We start from the raw sequence: 17,762 nt of genomic DNA on the forward strand, positions 1-17,762 counted from the left end.
GGCGACTCGGCCTCGCCGCGGCCCCGCCGCGACCGAAAGTGCCGTGGGCGGAGCGGCCCCGGAGCGGCCCCGCACCGCCCCCTGCGGCCGCCCCCGGCCCCGCCTGGCGTGACGGGGCTGGCACCGGCCCCGCGCTGAGGGGGCAGCGGGGCCGCGACCTTCGCTGAGAGGAGGAGGGCGGTCACAGCGCGGAAAATAAAGGGCCGAGCGTCCGGCTCGGCAAAGCGCCGGCAGTGGATGCGTTTCTTCTGATATCCGGGCTTTTATTCGAAGCAGTGCCACAGGAAAAGTGCGGGCTGTGTGGAAAAGCACCGAGCGCGTCAAATTGGCGCGTTTGGTTTGACTTGGAGAAGCGGGGAACGGGTGGACAGATGGAGGCGAAGAACTGGTGCGACGAGCAGCCTAATGTGGTGGGCACCTGATGTGGAAGGGATGTCCCGAGGCGTTCGGCTGCTTTGGGATATATTTGGGATATATTCACGACTGCCCCAGCTGCTCGGTACTAAACTCGTGAGACCCTCTCCAAGAGTTTCCCTCCCGTTGGCAGGGTCGCAGGGAAGTGATTTTGTGGGATACCCAGCTACAAGGCAAATATGACATAAAATACAGGCTGTAGTGGAGAGCGCTGCTGTCACCACATGCCTCTCCTCATAAGCAAAGCAAGAGCCTTGGCTGCTGTTTTACCCCAGCTCCCTCAATCAGGCTTGCCAGGATCTGGAGACCAAACTCCCAGATTGAAATCAGTGTGCTGAGACTAAAGCCCCAGCAGGTGGAAAGTGGGGAAGCTTCGTGTTGGGCATTTCTGAAAGATGCAGACAGCTCAGCCATCCTGCATTACTTTATGTACTACATCAAGAGCATCTTGGTGGACAGGAATCTTGGAGATGTGGCTGTCGTGGGCCTCTCTGACAACAGAGATGTGTGGGCAGCTAAGCCAGGAGTGGTCCTCGCAGCTGTCTTGTCTCCAGAAGTGGGCTTGATCACAGACCAGGATCAGAAAATATTCCCGCTGACTGGAATCACTGTAGCTGGCAAAAAGTGATTTGTGACAACCTGCTGGTGGATGAAGACAAAGCGATGGATGTCAGAAGCAAAGGCAGTGACAGTAGATCCATATCTACTGGCAAGACCCCCAAAGCCCTGATCTTCTTCATGGGCAAGAAGAGAGTTCACAGAGGAGACCTCAATTAAAAGGACCAGGATATGACTGTGGACATGAAAGCATGGCACAAATAGTGCCAAAGAATCAGACATCTGCCTAAGCACAGAGAAGGGAAATCAATCTGCTTTTGTTGTAGATGTCTTTGCCTGCTTCTTTCAGATGAGGGGTGCTGGGCAGGCAGCAATACTGGGACACTAACAGCCCACCTGACCATCTGTGGTACAGAAGAGAGTAGCATGTACATTCCTCATCAGGATGCTCAGTGTTACTTGAGAAATTTCCCAGACATCTTGGATGGTTGCTCCCTGTTTTTTGCATTTTACTGACTGGTTTTGGTGTGAAGGTCTCTGGTAACCAGCTTTGGGAAAAGGGAGGAGGGAGAGCAATCCCTTTACCCTCTTGTTCACTGCTTTTTAGTTTAAATCATGCCCTAATGCCAGTCATGGGGTTTGAGACCTTTCTCCATCTCAGGTAGGCCATGACATTAAGGATAAGCAAGACTTGTGTTTATTTTGAATTTACTTCTGGAGCAAGCCTGGTTTATTCTGGAGATTAACTATTGATCAGCAGAGCCTTGTGCTGCTGTTGGACTGGGCAGGGGGAGCATGTGCAGAGACAGTCTGCCACCTGCTTACCTTCCACATCTCTTGAAACCCCTTCTTATGCTACTTTACTGAGAGAATTTCTTTTTTTTTTTTTTTTTTAATGAGACAAGTTACCTGTCTTGCATCTGTGGCATGAGGATCTTCTGAGGGTTGCTTCCTTTCTATCCTGCTCAGTCACACTGCCTGGCCTCAAGATCACAGGTCCCTGTAAGCTCCCCAGGGCCCCCCAGGAGGATGTGGGGTTCTGTCAAACACCGCAGATTTCCCCCTCCATTCACCAGTACAGCCTTCCCCTTCTGCTCCCTCTTGTATCCCTAAAAGGACAGTCTGCAATGAGACAGAACTGGTGCACTTGAGATGGGACCAATGCAGGAAGAATCGAGGGGTGTGTCCAGCAGGGCTGATCTCCACACACATGGGCCTTCCTTGCTCCATTGCTCCTGGCAGCCATGGCAGCTGCCCACCAGCAAGCCTGAATCCATCACATGCTGTCCCACTGCAGTACAGACAGGCTGTGAGCACTCACCATGGTGAGAGACCCTGTCCTCCATATCCCTGAGACCCCCCATGTTGCTCAGGTGAATCGTAGGTGCTGTGCTTCTTGGTCTGGTTTGACCAGACCTGCCCCACCACCTTCAAATAATTGACCCATTGAGTCAAAAATAATTACTTGTGATTAATTACTTCCATCACAGACATGAGAGGAAGACAACCGTGCTGAGAAGACTGAGAACCCTCGAACACTCTTTGTAACCATTAATCTTCTCATTTAACATGGAGTCTATATTTTGTTGAACTTAATTGAATTCACATAGAAACCTTTATCTGCAAATGCACCTACAGGAGGAGAAAAATACTGTAAGGGGAACCAGGCACATAATGTATTAGCAAATGTTCAACAAAACTGCAGTGACTGTCTCGTAAGCAATGCTTGCAAGCATGAATCAAAACATATTAAGGTAAGTACTGAAGAGATAAAAAAAACCCACAAACTGGTTTTAGAATCTAACAAAAAAAGTGATGGATCAAATGCAATAAATGAAAACAAAATTAATTGGCCACTCCTGACAAACATTAATACTTATTTTCATAAGCTTAAGGCAAAGGTGAGTCACTAACTCCTATGATTTCTTGAGCACTGGCAGTATTCTCCACTGTGTAGATTACAAAATGCAGAAAGATTCTGCTCTCCAAACTTCTGTCTATGAGGCATCAAAACAACAGAATTTGGGATAGGAGGAAAAAAATTGGGTGATTCACTGTAGGAGCAGGTGTTCAGCGAAAAGCCTCAGAGATAACCACGGAATTCAGCAAGAGACCTTGGAGCCTGAGTGAGAGAAAAAGAACTGCTAACTCCGCCAAAGTGAGACTATGCCACGTATGCCTAAGACAAGAAGCAATTCTGAGGCTAAAAGACTGTTTATAAACTGTTTATAGTAGTTCCATTTATGGACTATATATTGGTCAGTTAATTGATGGCAACAAGTATGTTGCAATCTGGTTCCTGAAGAGTTTGAATAGTTTGAAAAATGTGTAGCTGTGTGATAAAAAGTTCCATGCATTCCCCTCACCCTGTAGTCTGTGTATCCCTCCGCCAAGTATGATAAATTGTAGCAATCATGTGTAATAAAAGGGGTTTTTTTTGGAATTCAGCTAGATGAGCTAAAGCAGAGCTACACTGTGTCCTTGTAGCATCTTTTAGGTATCATAATTCACTACTTGCTTGCTTTATCTGGGTGCCAGAGAAAATAGGTCTGGTGTGTGTATATACTTTACCAGCATAAAGTAGGGAGAAGTAGGGACCTGCAGAGTTGTGAGAAGCTACAGCTCCTCCGTAGTTACACACTACCATAGGATCATAGAACATGCTGAGTTGGAAGTAACCCATCAGGATCATTAAGTCCAACTCCTGGCCCTGCACAGGACACCCCAAGAATCACACTTGATGCCTGAGAGCATTGTCCAAATGCTTCTTGAACTCTGTCAGGCTTGGGGCTGTGACCACTTCCCTGGGGAGCCTGTTCTAGCGCCCAACCCCCTTTGGGTGAAAAACCTTTTCCTGGTGCATAACCTAAAGCTCCCCTGACACAGCTTCATACTGTTTCCTCAAGTCCTGTCACTGGTCACAAGAGTGAAGAAGAGCTCTGTACCTACCCCTCCACTTCCCCTTGTGAGGATACTGAAGACTGCAATGAGGCAGCACAGTGGTGTACAAAACCAGATTCTTTTAGTTTGAAGGACTTGTTAACTAAATTCAGAAATAACTCACCTTTACCAACAATTGGATATTACTTTAAAGAAAAAAATTATTTCTAAATCCAAGAAGGACCTTAAACTTTCATTTCCTAGATTGACTGACCTGGAGTCTGAGGAGATTTTGTTCAGACCAGCCCCAAATAGCTGTTGTTGCATTCAGCCCTAATTCTTGGAGAATATGGTGAGGAGCTTAAAGAAATAACAGAAGGCAGCAGTGTCTGTATAATCTCTTGTTTCTTGCTGTGATACAAGGAATGTAAAATCAGAAATAGCTCCAGAGAGCATGGTTGTGGCTAAACATTTCAGGTCTCAGTCTGCAGGCGTTGAGAAAAGCCCTTTTCGCTCATGCACCAGGCACCTCTCCAACAGCCCCCAGTAAATAGCTTGACCCACAGGTTTGTTTAATCCTCCATCCCAGGCATTCCTGTGCTTACCTGGGAGCCACCAACTCCTTCTGCTGTTAAGCAATGTGAATTGAGCCACTCTGATGAAGTGTAGGTACTGGTTTTGTTGCAATCCAAACACGGACAGCATCTAGTGCGATGGAATTGTATTTGTCGTAGCCAGAGCAGGCACAGTATTCCTGCACTTAAAAGGAAATGACTGTGTTTTCAATTCCTTCTAACCTCATCAAACTTCAGGACAGTTGTGCTGAAATTACCTGCACCAAGTTCTTGCCTTAGGTTCCTTGAAAGGTGTCTGATCAGATGAAGGATTCACAGTGTCAGTCTTGCAGCAAACTGGGGCCAGGCTCTCTCAGTCATGAATATGAGCAATGATGACCTATCTTGAAAAGGCATTGTGTTAACTCGGAAGCACAGAATAAATTTTCAGGTGGAATAAATTTTACAGAAAAAGCAATGACATATCTACCTGAAGGGTGATTTGAGATAATTCTTCCACAGACAAACCTAGACTCCCTTGTAGCAGCGGCTCAATCAGATGTCTAAGATGAATGAGGAGGAAAGAGCTGAAGAATTTTACTTGTTTCCATTAAAAAAAAGACAAGTGACTGGGGATCTTCTAGGTTTTCAATACGTGCACAGTGCTGTACTTTGGAAAGTGCTGCACTGAAGGGTAGGTTTGGATGGACATTATGGAAAAATCCACAGTAACAAAAAAAGCAAAATGCTGGCCTCAATTAGGTGACAGAGTGTTAGGATGGAGCTAAATGTAGGCTGGACTTGTCTCGGTGAAGGAATTAAATGCCTGTGCCATGGATATGGCAGTTATTTTTTCAGTGACTCTCTGATAATTCAGCAAAAGGCAGGGTTGAGAGGATGACATGCCAAGTATGCGATCATAGGATGATTTCAACAAGATATGATAAAAGTCAGATTACACCCACACATAGACAAATTATATCCTTTTTCCAAAGTTATAAAAACCAATAAATTCAAAAGATTCCTTCACAAAGATGAGAGGAGGATAAAAGCATTGCTGTTTCCTCTTAAAATCTTGAAGGAAATCAGAGTTCAGTGAGTCATGCACTAGAAATGAGCTCAGTGAAATTCATGTATGGAAAAAACCTCAGGCGAGTGATTAGCGATGATAGAGTTATAAATAGAATCATTAATGATAAATGCCATTTAATGGAGACAGAGCAGTGAGATAAAAGGATCTTTTTTTATGGTGAGTTTTTTCCTATACAGAGAATCATATATACCTAAAACCCATACAGGTTGATAGGCTACTTTGGTCACTGTCCAGCCAATGGGAAGATGAATCGAACATTCATCTTTTTCTTCCAGTCAAAAGCTAAACTTCAGTCTGCCTGAATGCACCGGGACAATACAGAAGTGGTTGTTCCAGGCAAGTGTTTGGCCCAGTATTAAGTAGCACAGGCTAATGACATTTGAATTTCTCCCCATGTTCTGTAAATGCTATTATCCAGGAATAAAGTATCTATCAGGCAGCTTTAGGGGTCCGAATAGTCAGGGTAGAGCTGCATGTCATCTGGGAGAGCAGGCAAGGACCAGAGGAGAGGCTTTACTGGGGAGCAGGGCATTTGTTCTGCAGCACAAGGACTAACAAACTTCTGCAGCTGGAGTTTAGCAGCCATCACAGGGATGGATGGGATTCACCAAGGACAGGAAAGTCTCCTCCCTAATTCAGGCACAGCTGAAAAAACAATCTGATGCTAGTTTAGTGTCCAGGGAAAGAAAGAAGCAAGGATTTTTTTATGGGAGCAGAAACAGAAGAATGAGCAGAAACAGAAAGCATGAGGAGGCAAGTATACATGGCCTGCTGGAGCTGGAATCCAAGGCAACTCCTGGGGGGAGTGTGGCACTCCAGTCTGCTGCCCTTCATTCAAAATCACACATCCCGTCATAGGCAACTGTCATCTTTCCAGCAGAAGATGAGATTCAGAAACAAGAAGTGGCCATGGCTCATCCCCTCACCTCCAGTGGAGCATCCTTAATGATTTTTTTTTTTTTTTAAAGCACAGCAAGAACTTCAGGGCAAAGTGTAATGCATTTTGAGGTGTTACAGGAAAAAAAACCAACCAAACAACCAAAAAAAAACCCACAAAAACAATGTTCCTTTGGCTACACATTTGAAACACTCGCACACAGAAGGCTCAGGATTCCACTGGCTAGGAAACACTGGTATACAGAGACGCACGTTACACTTCTGGGACCCAACATCCTGAGGATGGATCTGGACAAACCGAGAGGCCAGCCTAGGGGAAGGCAGGAAATCCCTGCAGGAGATGAGGCAGAACAACGAGGCAGGCAGACAAGGCTGGAAATCTGTTTCTCTCCCAGGAGATGGCAGTAAAGGACAATTGCCTTACAGCCGGCGTAGTGCAGTGAAGTGGAAACTTTGGTGGGAGCCAAACAGCTCCTCGGGCAACCTGCGCTGCCACCTTCGCCAGTCGCTCTTTGTTACCAGAAGCAAACCTTTATTCTTAGCGTCAGTGCTCCTAGCAAGGGTGAGGATATCAGTCTTTTACATTTCTATACGGTAGGTAAATTTATAAGCTTTCTGCTCACCATGGTAGAATTCCAGTCACAGCCTCATCCAGACTGGAAGGATCCCGGGAGGTTTCTCCTCCAGCCTCTGCTCACAGCAGAGTCAACACTGCATTCACACTGGGTTGTCTTCCACTTTGAACATCATGCCTTGAGACCCTCCATGGACAGACACTTCCCAGCCTCCTGAAGAAACCTCTCCTTTCAATGCTTATTGATCACATTACTGTCCTCTTGTCCCTGGCTGGAAACTCCCCGGTTTGAATTTATGACCTCTTGCTGTCTGGCTGCAGACCGCAGTAAAGAGCCTGGATCTACCTTGTTAGCAACCCTTTCTTAGGTCTTGAAAAGCTGCTGTCTAGGCTTTCATAAGTCTTCTCTCCTCCAGCTGAACAAGTCAAAAGCCCTGCCCCTGTCCTCATATGCAATGCAGGATTCAGGAAGGTGCATCACCCTCTCTGAGCTCAGGCTAGACTTCACCCCAGAAAAAGCCTGGCAGCCTCATGCTGTTTCCTACAAGAAGAAGGAAGGCAAGGATTTTATTCCTTTGCTTCTTTTTAATTTAATTATCTCCATTCTTCTCCAAGCTCTTCAGACTCTCTACTGCTCCTTGAAGAAATAAGGATTTCCAAAGCACACTGTACAGTTAACTGCGGCAACTTCATACACATTTTAGGACCAGTTTTGTCTCAGAAGAGGCCAGTGTCCAATTAACAAGGGACTCAGGATACAGAAAAAGAGACAACTGGTTTTACAGCACCACAACACAAAACCTCCCCCTGTCCCAGTCTTACAGCCAGAGGTCAGAAAGGTCGTTCATCCCCGAAGTGAACCTGGTGTGCCATGGTGTGGTACAGCTCTCCTCAGTCACTGCACTTCAAAAGCAAGCTGTACTAGAGTGTTTCCTTGCTGCTAATGTTGCAGGACAAAGGACAATAGCTATGAGTCCTTTGCCATTTCCTCGGAGCCTACGGTAAGCCAGAGTAGTAATCAAATACTCTGGCAAAAACAGCCAAAATATGCTTTATTCTGCTCTGTGACTCATTGAGCAGTCGTTAGGAATAGTCAGGGATTTAGATGAAAAGTGACTTGCCAGGCTGTCAGGTTATGGAGTTCATTCCTAGCTTGACTATCTACTTGCCACTCTTGCATGTATTTACCTTCCCAAACTTATTTATCCTGCCATTTGTTATAAAGCATAGTGAAAGGTGCGTAGAAATCTGAAGGGAACCAGATAGTACAGCAGCACACCACTGGTGACAAAAACCTGCCAAGTGAAGCAACTCCACACAAGTGCCTGAGGGAGGAACACATTTCATCTAGCTCAAATGTCAAATCAAATCTTCCCCCTGTATGCACTGTACCGTAGTATCCACCACATCTCACCTTTCTGAGCAAGTCAAGTGTCTGTTTTGTTCCTCAAAGGCACCAGGAGATAAGCTGCAGACAAGCCTATTTTAATAAAAGAGCCTGTGTGAACCTCTGGGTTGAAAGCTCTGCCTGCTGGGGTGGCTCCTCCAAAGACAACCTTGCTAAGAGCACAAAATGCCTGTGCAGAAGCCAAGTCAATCCTGGACTGCCCTCCCAGCTTGGCACACTCTCAGTGCTGCCTGGGGAGCCCAACCTCCTCCGAGTCACTCACAGACTTCCAGCACAACAGCTCTGTTTCAGATGGAGGTTGCCATTTCTTGTTGGTTGAGTGGGCTGAGCTGCCACTCAATGCCAAGTTAGTCAGGGAATATTTCCTCATCTCCTATACCACTGAGACAACATTTAGCAACAGCGCTGCAGGATCTGTGCTGTCCCACCTGTTTGCATCAGCGCTAAGCCAGATCTGGCCCAGCAGGGATGCTGCCATGACTGACAGGAACTCTGCCATCTATCTCTGAAAAATGAACCTCACGCTTCAGATTCAGATTTTCTGGGTGCTGCTGTGTGAACTGGGAACTATTGAGGAGAGTAGCAAACCCTCAGGCCAAGGCTTGGCCTCACAAATTCACTCCACCAGCTGAGGAGTGAATCACTGCTCAAAGAGAACTGATAAGCAGCACTAATTGGTAGCCTCAGCGAGAACCATCATTTCATTTTGAGGAAGGAGAATGAATCACCAGCTGTTTTATAGCAACAGCACAGGTTACTTGCTTACTTTTTCTTTCTCCCTCCTCTTTCTTTGTTTTTGGTCTGTTTTAGAAACACCACTCAGCTGAAGCTGACCCACCAACATGCATCAGGCTTTGCTTTTCTCAGGCTCACACAGGAACACCACGTACGTGTCATTTGGGTCCTGTATGGATAGCAAGCAGGCTATTCTCTTAAAGTTGCGCCAGGTGAGCAGAGACCATACGTCAGCAGGCAAAAGTCAGTGTGCTGGCAGTTCAGGAGCTAAAGTTCATGTTTACCTTAGTGGAAAGTCCCTGCACTGAGTGGGCTGGACCCTCTATGTTGCAATGTGTTACCAGCCTTTCTAGTCAGAGAAATAGATGGACACTCACAGAAAAATGGAGACACAAATCCCTCCTGCATGGCTTCAGTAATTTAAACAAAAAGGTCTAATGATTCATGCTGTAAAAGCACTATAAAAGATAGAGTAGTGTAACAAAATCTGAAGTTAATCCCGCACTCTTCAGGCTGGTGTGGCATGTGGGTGGTAGGATGGCCCTGTTATTACTGCAGAAGAGACAGCTGGTATTGACGACCCTCTGGCCTGCTGGTGGGGCAAATCAGAGGAATGGGTCTGTCCCCACCAAGAAGTTCAAGACAAACAACTAGAGGCATAACATCTATGAGTGAAATCCCATTGTGGCTATTCCTACCCCAACTCATGTAACCTGAGATCATCAGCAGCCCCATCTCCACACCTTGCCTTTCCTGAGTATGTCCATGCAGTCTGGGCTACAGCCCTGTCCTTCTGGAAGGGCACTGAGGCCACGGGCAAAACAACGTGGGGAAGTTTACACTGCAGCTTCCCCTCAATGGCTGGGCCACTGCTGAGAGACTCCTCCTCTGTGCACTTACTTCTGTGTGTAGGTAAAAACACGACATGGATTTCATTACTTTTATTTACAGACCAGTCAGAAAAGAGGATAAAAAACCCCCCCACCTTTGATTCATTTGCTACATTTAAAACAAATACAGTGTGGTTTGCTAAGACATACAAACCCCTTCATTCAGAGAAGGCAAAGCAAGCAGTTTCCAGTGAAGTCAACTCCTTGATTACAAACACTATCAAAACTAGAAAGATCTATAATACACAGAAAGTGCTACCAGAGAAGTCTTTTTACTGCTACCACAAAAGATTGACAGAAACAAACTAACAAAATCCACAGAATTTTGAAGGCCCGTAAACCACCTTGTTCCTGTGGTGGAATCAATACAAGATTTACATCCCTGGATGTGCAACATGGAAGCTGCTCCACCAGCATTACAGAGCTGAGCCATTTGATGTTGACATCCTCTGGCTACAACCCAGATACAGAAATGAAGATGGAGCTGGCAGGTTATTTGGTCCCCTTCTTATACACAGCAGTTGTACATCCTTACACCAAACATTGTATGTATTTTTTTTTCAGATGCAGCTGGCAATCCACTTTTTTCCCTGGTGAACAAAACAGAACTATTTTTTTTTTATGCCCCAGCTTCCAGAACCAGGTATGTCAGATACAAACTCTGTTCTCAGTAAAAAAAAATCTGCAGATTTCATAGTACTAGAGGAAAAGTTTAAAATGTTGATCACAGTGAACCTTTAATGCCCCAAAATAAGAAGACATACACACTTCATTCTCTTTCTGGGTTTTTACATCATTCTTAAGATTTAAAGGCTCATTATGTCCAGTGTTTGAAATAAACAACCATGATGCAACAAAGCTATCTGTGTCTCAGGCCACAGTCCATTTACATCCAAGTATATTTTTAAGTACACTCGTAATCTTAACCTTCTTAGGGAAAAAAAAATCACCAAACCACAAAAATACCTCAGAAAACCAAATACTATCTTTTCCTGATCCTTTGTTATCTGTTTCCTCCACTGCTTCAACAATTCCTCTCCCTACCCAAACTCATCTCCACCTCCCCAGCTGCTCTCTCATCCTTTATTTTCTTTCATTTCTCTCTCCTTCATCTACTTGCTTTTCCATCTTTCCTTGGCTTCCTTTCACACATAGCACGAAGCTCTAGAAAACAAACTCATGCCCGAGCACAAACTTCTGCTCAATCATCAAAGATCTTCCCTCATTCTTGCATTTCCTTGACACAATCTGATTTTATAAAGCGCTGGAAGTTTTTGCAGAGAAGAGCACTCAGTCTTGGGAAAGGGGCTGGCGCAGGGGTGCGGAGCTGGGACTGTTGGTCCAAGAGGTTTCTCTGATGCAGGTCTCAAATTTAATCCTGAGAAAGCAGCAATGGCCTCACATCCCCCTCTGTGGGGTGTGTGGAGCTGCTTTAGCGGACGAAGTTTGCCACCTGTGTTGCCACCCCAAAGGGAGCGGAATAGGCCGCCGCTAATCCTTGCAAGCCGACCACCAAGTAGCGACATCCCTTCTGCAGAGCTTTGCCGACGTTCTGCGAAGAGAGATGGGGAAGGGGGATAAAAAAAATGAGAGGCCGTAGAAAACACCTTCGCATAAAATCGTTCTGACAACCAGTGTCGCCGTCCCAGAAGATGAACTTCTCCCACAGCTAATGAGGGCTTGAGCGTGGAAAACCATTTTACCATCTATTTTTATATAGAAATACACACCCACAGGGTATAGTTAAACTGAACGGATGCAGCCTCCACAGGAAGCCAGGCTTTCACGTGGGCTCCTATTCAAGAATAAAATTAGTTCAAATTCACCCTAGTTTGTAGAGGTGCATGTTTCCCACACACACAGGTTCTGGCTCTGTTAGTAACTCTAAAAGCACATAAAGTGTTAAAACTGGAGCTGAACAAGAAGACGGTAATCACTGAGAATACATTTGTGGAAATTCTATCGCTTTTTGTCAAAATAAGATTTTTTGGCCAAAATAAGAATGTGTCAATCCACTTTCATGTCTGTACATGTTTAAGAACTCATCTGTGTACTGCATAAGAAATAACTTGCTACAGACTATTTAACTTCTGATGGTTTTTGCTCATATGGCTGGGGAATAAATAGTGTGGCCAGTTGGGGAGGAATATCATAATTAATTGTTAGCAACTCTTCATGGTTGTGTGGAACTAGATCAAAAGCATCTCTTGTAACATGGAAAGCACTAAACAGAGTAAATACTCTAAAATCAGTGAAATCCAGTCAATATTATATTTCTTGGTTTTCTTAAATCTGGATTACAGTGGTACTGTCATATGAAAACCTTCAGCTGTTGTGATACTACTATATAGCTGAATTTTGCTTGTTTTATTCCTATGGAAACTTACTTGAAGGGAGTTAAGATGCCAAAATAAAAAGGCAGACTGATCCTGGGGGCAGAGCCTGAGGCCGGAGGAGGAGACGCGTGGCCTTCCCTTCCGACATCTGCCCTGGTCTCACTGTGTCACACTTCTTTCCTCCTCCCTGCCCTGTGTGCAGCTTTACCTACCTGGACCTTACCTGCACTTTCAGGAGTTGTTCTTTATGCCAGGGCCAAACTGGCAAACCTTCCCTGTGGGAATGTCATCTGACCAACACAAAAGGGAATACACAGTGTCCAAGAACTGGCCTGTGCTCTGAACATTGTTAGAAGTGCCCCTATACCAACAGCACATGCAGCAATAGGACCAGAAGCAAAGTTATGACCTGCTGCGATGTAACCACACTCACTAAACTGCACCATATAGATTGACCCTGCTGGCTTGAGTCAGCTTCCTATTGCATGTGACCTGGAAATCACAGTGCTGGAAACTCAAAGTATCAAATGCATCATGAAAGAATGAAACATTCTATTCAACTCTTTATGAAACAGTAGGATTTGAGAGGGAGCTCCTGACTATGCTGACATCAATTTCAAAACTCAATTTCAAAAGTAAGTAACTTTGCCGAGCTGACTGGTATTTTCTGCATGTCAGACATAGCAAGCATAGCTTTACCAAAATCACCACTTTTAAAAGAATGCAGTAGAAAGTCACACTGACATCTGCAATCTCTGCAGTAGGAAAAAATTCCTGACAATGGAGAGGCTTTTCTTGCTAACACAGAAATTATTTTTTGCTACAAATATCCAAGACATACCTGAGATGTACAAGAGACAAATAATTGAATTCTTCCACATAGCACTTCTGTAACCGAAGACACTCATCTTCTGGTGGGAAGAAAATCAAATCACCAGACTGTAGGACTGGTGACTTCCCACACAGAGCAAAAGAACAGTTTTGATCCAAAATAGCTGTTACAGATGAAAAACATGTTGTACTTTTTTCTGTAACTCACAGCAGTGATTTTCAGGAGGCACCTAGAAGGCAAACTCGGCCAAGGAATGTACTGGAGGGATGTTTACCATTTCTTTCGGTCACTTCAGTAGAAGTGGAAAAAAATGCAGGCCAATTAACTGGAAGTTTTAAGGAATAGTGTTAAAACAATGACACCGAGGGAAACGCAGAACCAAGCCAGGCAAAGTACCCGTCACATGGATCAGCTTAGTGTCATTTTCATTTCGAAGAGGCAGATTTTGTACTCTTTGATCCGGGCGAGGGTCGGTGTCCGGCCCTCCCCAGCAGCGACGGCTCCTTCCCGGGAAGGTCCAGAGCAAGCCCGAAGGCTGACACCGCCTCGGAGCTGGGCGCTGGCACTGAAATACCCGAGGGACAAGGGGCACTTCCCAGAGCCCCTCGAAACAGTCGGTGCTGAGACCCCGCCGCCCGCCCTCTCCGCGGGTCCCCGCGCCGAGAATCCCTGTGCCGAAGATCCTTGTGCCGGGGATCCCTGTGCCGAGGATCCTTGTGCTGGGGGTCCCTGTGCTGGGGCTCCCTGTGCCAGAGGCCCCTGCGCCGAGGGTTCCCGCTCCGGCCGCCCCGGGCGCACTTTGCGCTCACCTTCCCGTACTTCTTCAGCCTCTTCCCGTAGGGCCGCTTGGCGGGGGCCCGCGGCGGGCGCAGTGGTTCGTAGGAGCCGGGCAGGACGGCGAAGCGCACCTTCCTAGACCCGGTGCCCTCCTCCTCCTCCTCCAGCGCCGCCGCCCGCGGGACCCCCGCGCTGCCCCCAGGAGCCGCCGCCGCCGCCGCCGCCGCCTCCTCCTCCTCTCCGGGCAGGATGGAGACCTGGTCGTCGCCGGGCCCGCGGCGGGAGAACCTGCCCCTCACCTTGGCGCCCAGCCGCGCACCCACAGTCATGGTGCCGCCGGGCGCCGACCCGTCTGCGCCAACCTCCAGGCGCTTCCTCCGCCGCTGCGCCACAGGTGTGGCCGGAGGCGGCCGCTGCCCCCTCCCCGGGGCGGGACGGCTGCGGGAAGAGGCGCCTCGGCCCCCCTCGGCAGTGCGGACACCGGCCCGGAGCGGGGGGCGAGGGCTGGCGGTGCCCCCGGTCCTGACCACGGCCCCGCCGCCGCTCTGGTGCGGGGAACTTGTGTTTCAGCTTGCCGGAGAAGTGGGGACTTGCCGCGGGGAGCCCGGGATTCGACCCCGTCAGCTCAGAGGGGACGGGGGGGTCGCTGCCGCGGGGTGTAGTCCCTGCATCGCCCCCGGGCAGCTTCGGTCTCCGCGCCGCGACGGCTGGAAGAAGCCCTTGGAAGCTCCTTCTCTGGCACCGCACTCACCGCACTGGCCGACGGCAGCACCGCTTTGAGAAGTCACGCTCTTTTCCCGTCAGAGAAAAAAGCCAAGCTCTCTGGTCATCCCTCTGCTATCGGTGTTCCTACCAAAGTCTCGGGTGAACAGCCTCTCCTGCGTCCAGAGCTGCATTGGGCTCCCCCTGGCCAAGAGGAAAGTGCCTAAGCCTTTGTTGAAAGGCAGAGTTTCTCAGCGGCTTCTTCCCAGGTGCTGCGGGAGGCCGACAGCTCTGCAGCTGGGCGTGCTGCAGTTCAACAACTGCGCTTCCTGAGCGGTGTTCCTAAGCTGGGGTAGATCAAGAAAAGCAAAATTGTATATAAATTACATAAATTTATGTAATTTATTCAACCAGTTGGTATATTTATCAATATTTGATACTTATACTAACGCTTTGGACAAGCAGATGCAACACAGGGACAAACTAATCCTTTACCATGGACTTTTCTTACCAAGGAACAAAGCCTTGAATATCTGTCTCCCCGAGATGCTCCCATAACACTCAGCAAGTAACTCCTGCACCTAGCTTTGTCATCTGCCCCAAGGTTGGTGGTTCACCACCTTCTCAGCTCCAGCCAGAAAGCTGTGATGGCCAAGTGGGCCAGTCCTGCTGAAGAGTGGGAGGCATGAGCTAAGTCTCGGGTCTGTCGCTACAGAAGTGCTCTATCCCTTTCCCTGTTTCATATCAATGGCGTCACAGCTCCTGTTACCATCATCATGTTTTTAAGTCTCCAGAAGGTTGAGGTGGAGACCTAAACCCAGGACAACATTTTGTGCTCTGAGTACATCCCAAACAAACACCTGCCACAGACCACAAGCGGCACTCAGAGCTTCTCCTTCCTCTGGGCTCTGGCTGTGGCAGCGCATCCAAGGCCCGTCTCTGAGCTACCTCCTGGGACCAGATGCCAAGCTTTCATCCTGGAGCTGCAGGTGTGTCCTGAACGCCGAAGAGACAGTGAAACATAGTAGCACCACAGCTCCATGCACGGTGCAGAGCCTGAAGCAGCGAGGTATAGGAGGTAAATTTTGCACTGCTGCAGATTTTCATGAGCTACTTTCTTAGTTAGTTTGAGGGTTGAAGTAATTACTTGATGCTGATTAAGTAGCAGCATCAAGAAATAAAATATCAATAATCTGTTTAGCAGCTGCAAAATGAGGATCTTTCATCTTGTTAACCGGAAGCTACCTTGAAAAATCTTAAAGAAAAAAAATGCATTAAATATTTTTCTGGGGCTTTGGAAAGTGTTTATGTATAGGTTTTCTATTTATAGATCCCTTAGTGAATGTATACTTGCCCCTAAATGCGAAGCAGAAATAGCAAAAGATTATCTGTCTTCTCAAGAGGGACAGGCCTTTCCCCAGACTGGGTTTGTAATTCACAAGTGTGCGTCATTTTCCAAATTCAACTACCAAAACCTCAGAGAATACACTTCTCAGCTGAGATTTACTGTCTCCATTTATGTGGCAGCAGGGGACTCAGCCTGTTCTGAGATGAATAGGTCCAAGGTACCCTTGGGTGTATACTTGGCATCAAAATCTCACCTCTTAACTCATGGAATTTTAGCATCATTGTAACTATATGGCATTAATGACACCACTTGCTTCTCCAGCAGTGTTGTTCACTCAGTGGAGCAGGAGTGAACATTTATACTCCTTTCATTGACCTATATACATTTTAATGTTTTAAATTGGATTGTGTGAAAAGGGATGCACTAAGTTTGGAAGTGTCTGTATACCTTGAAGAAATAATTCAAAAAAACACCCCAACAGTAGTCCAACTGCTCACCCTACACCCATCCCAAATACCCCCCAGAAATGCTGCCATGAAATCACAGTTGAATATTTGAGGCATCAAAATCTGAAGATTTGAGGCATCCCTATCCCTGCCTGGACCTGTGAAACATGCCACAGCATTTAAAACTCTTCCAATTTTCTCAAGTTAAAGCTGTGCTGATGAAACACCACACTGATCCCCTCCCACATGGAAGCCAAGAACACTCGGATCCAAAATGCAGCTTATCCCACTCTTATCTAAGGAGTAACTTACATGTAACAGGTCCATTACATGGTAGCTGTTCAAAACCCCAAAAACCAGGCATTGAGGATTCAGTATGCACCATCTCAATGATTTTCATACTAAGTACACTCTACTTGCCAATAAAAACAAGAAGTTCTGAAAAAACTCTCTTTCTTGAATCTTCCTGTGTTATTCCTGCCAGGGGCAGGAGATTTGGAAAGCCAAATGCTGCATTTGGGTGCAGCTATGCCTTTCACACTCAGATTATGCCCTTGCTGAAGCACCTGATGTATTTGCAATGGAGAGCATTCGGTGGTTCACGGCTCATACTGCAGCAAGGCAAAAGGGAGGAGGACAGCAGGGTTTGAGAATCAGGGCATTTCCCACTGCTGGCAGTCACTGGAAATAATGCCATTTGCAAACTGCCCCTATACATAAACATTAAATTGGCACTTTGTTCCATGGGAGAGTTAAACTAAAATTTTTAAGCTCTCTCCTCTGGAAACACAATCTGTGTTTACTGGAACATTAATACATCTCTGGTTATATGGAGCAGTGAAAAGCAGTGACAATCTAGGGCAAAGTTAGCCATGGAAAAACAGCGCCTGTAAAGCGGGAAGCTATCCTAAGTACTTAATCTACTGTCTCACAGCATGACCTATATTTTTTCCACTGAACCTTCTGAAAAGGCAAAGGGTTTTGTTTCATGACTAAGTTCATACACAACCTTGCATTAGCACTGTGGTTATGTTCCATTTGTGTATTTTCAAGGAACATTTATGGACATTTATGGGTAAATTGAGCAGACACACAACCCCCTCGCAAGGCTGATTTTTGGTGAATTTCTGAAAATCTCTTGGACATCTATTTCTAAGAAGTTCTAAACCACTGACAGTTTCTGGACAGTACAGATCACTGAACCGCTGCAACGCTAATCCTGAATTCACACGATGTTGAAGATGAAGCCTGCACACCTTTAAACTATTTTGCTACCCGTGGTAATTATTGCACTTTTATAAAGGGCAAACAACAAGTA

The 17,762-nt window shown here is 46.6% G+C and overlaps 1 protein-coding gene across 1 annotated transcript; it reads right to left on the reverse strand.

Moving 5' to 3' along the window:
• Positions 1-10,555: 10,555 nt before the first annotated feature.
• Positions 10,556-14,344, reverse strand: CUNH1orf115 (chromosome unknown C1orf115 homolog). The gene is made up of 2 exons (XM_017812858.1): positions 13,981-14,344; positions 10,556-11,555 (listed from the first exon to the last, which is right to left on the reverse strand). Exons 1-2 carry the CDS (start codon positions 14,275-14,277, stop codon positions 11,436-11,438), a joined length of 417 nt encoding a protein of 138 aa, XP_017668347.1. The 5' UTR covers positions 14,278-14,344; the 3' UTR covers positions 10,556-11,435.
• Positions 14,345-17,762: the final 3,418 nt, after the last annotated feature.

The sequence above is a fragment of the Lepidothrix coronata genome, unplaced genomic scaffold (assembly GCF_001604755.1).
Source record: "Lepidothrix coronata isolate B3197 unplaced genomic scaffold, Lepidothrix_coronata-1.0 Scaffold38, whole genome shotgun sequence".
Classification (NCBI taxonomy): Eukaryota; Metazoa; Chordata; class Aves; order Passeriformes; family Pipridae; genus Lepidothrix; species Lepidothrix coronata.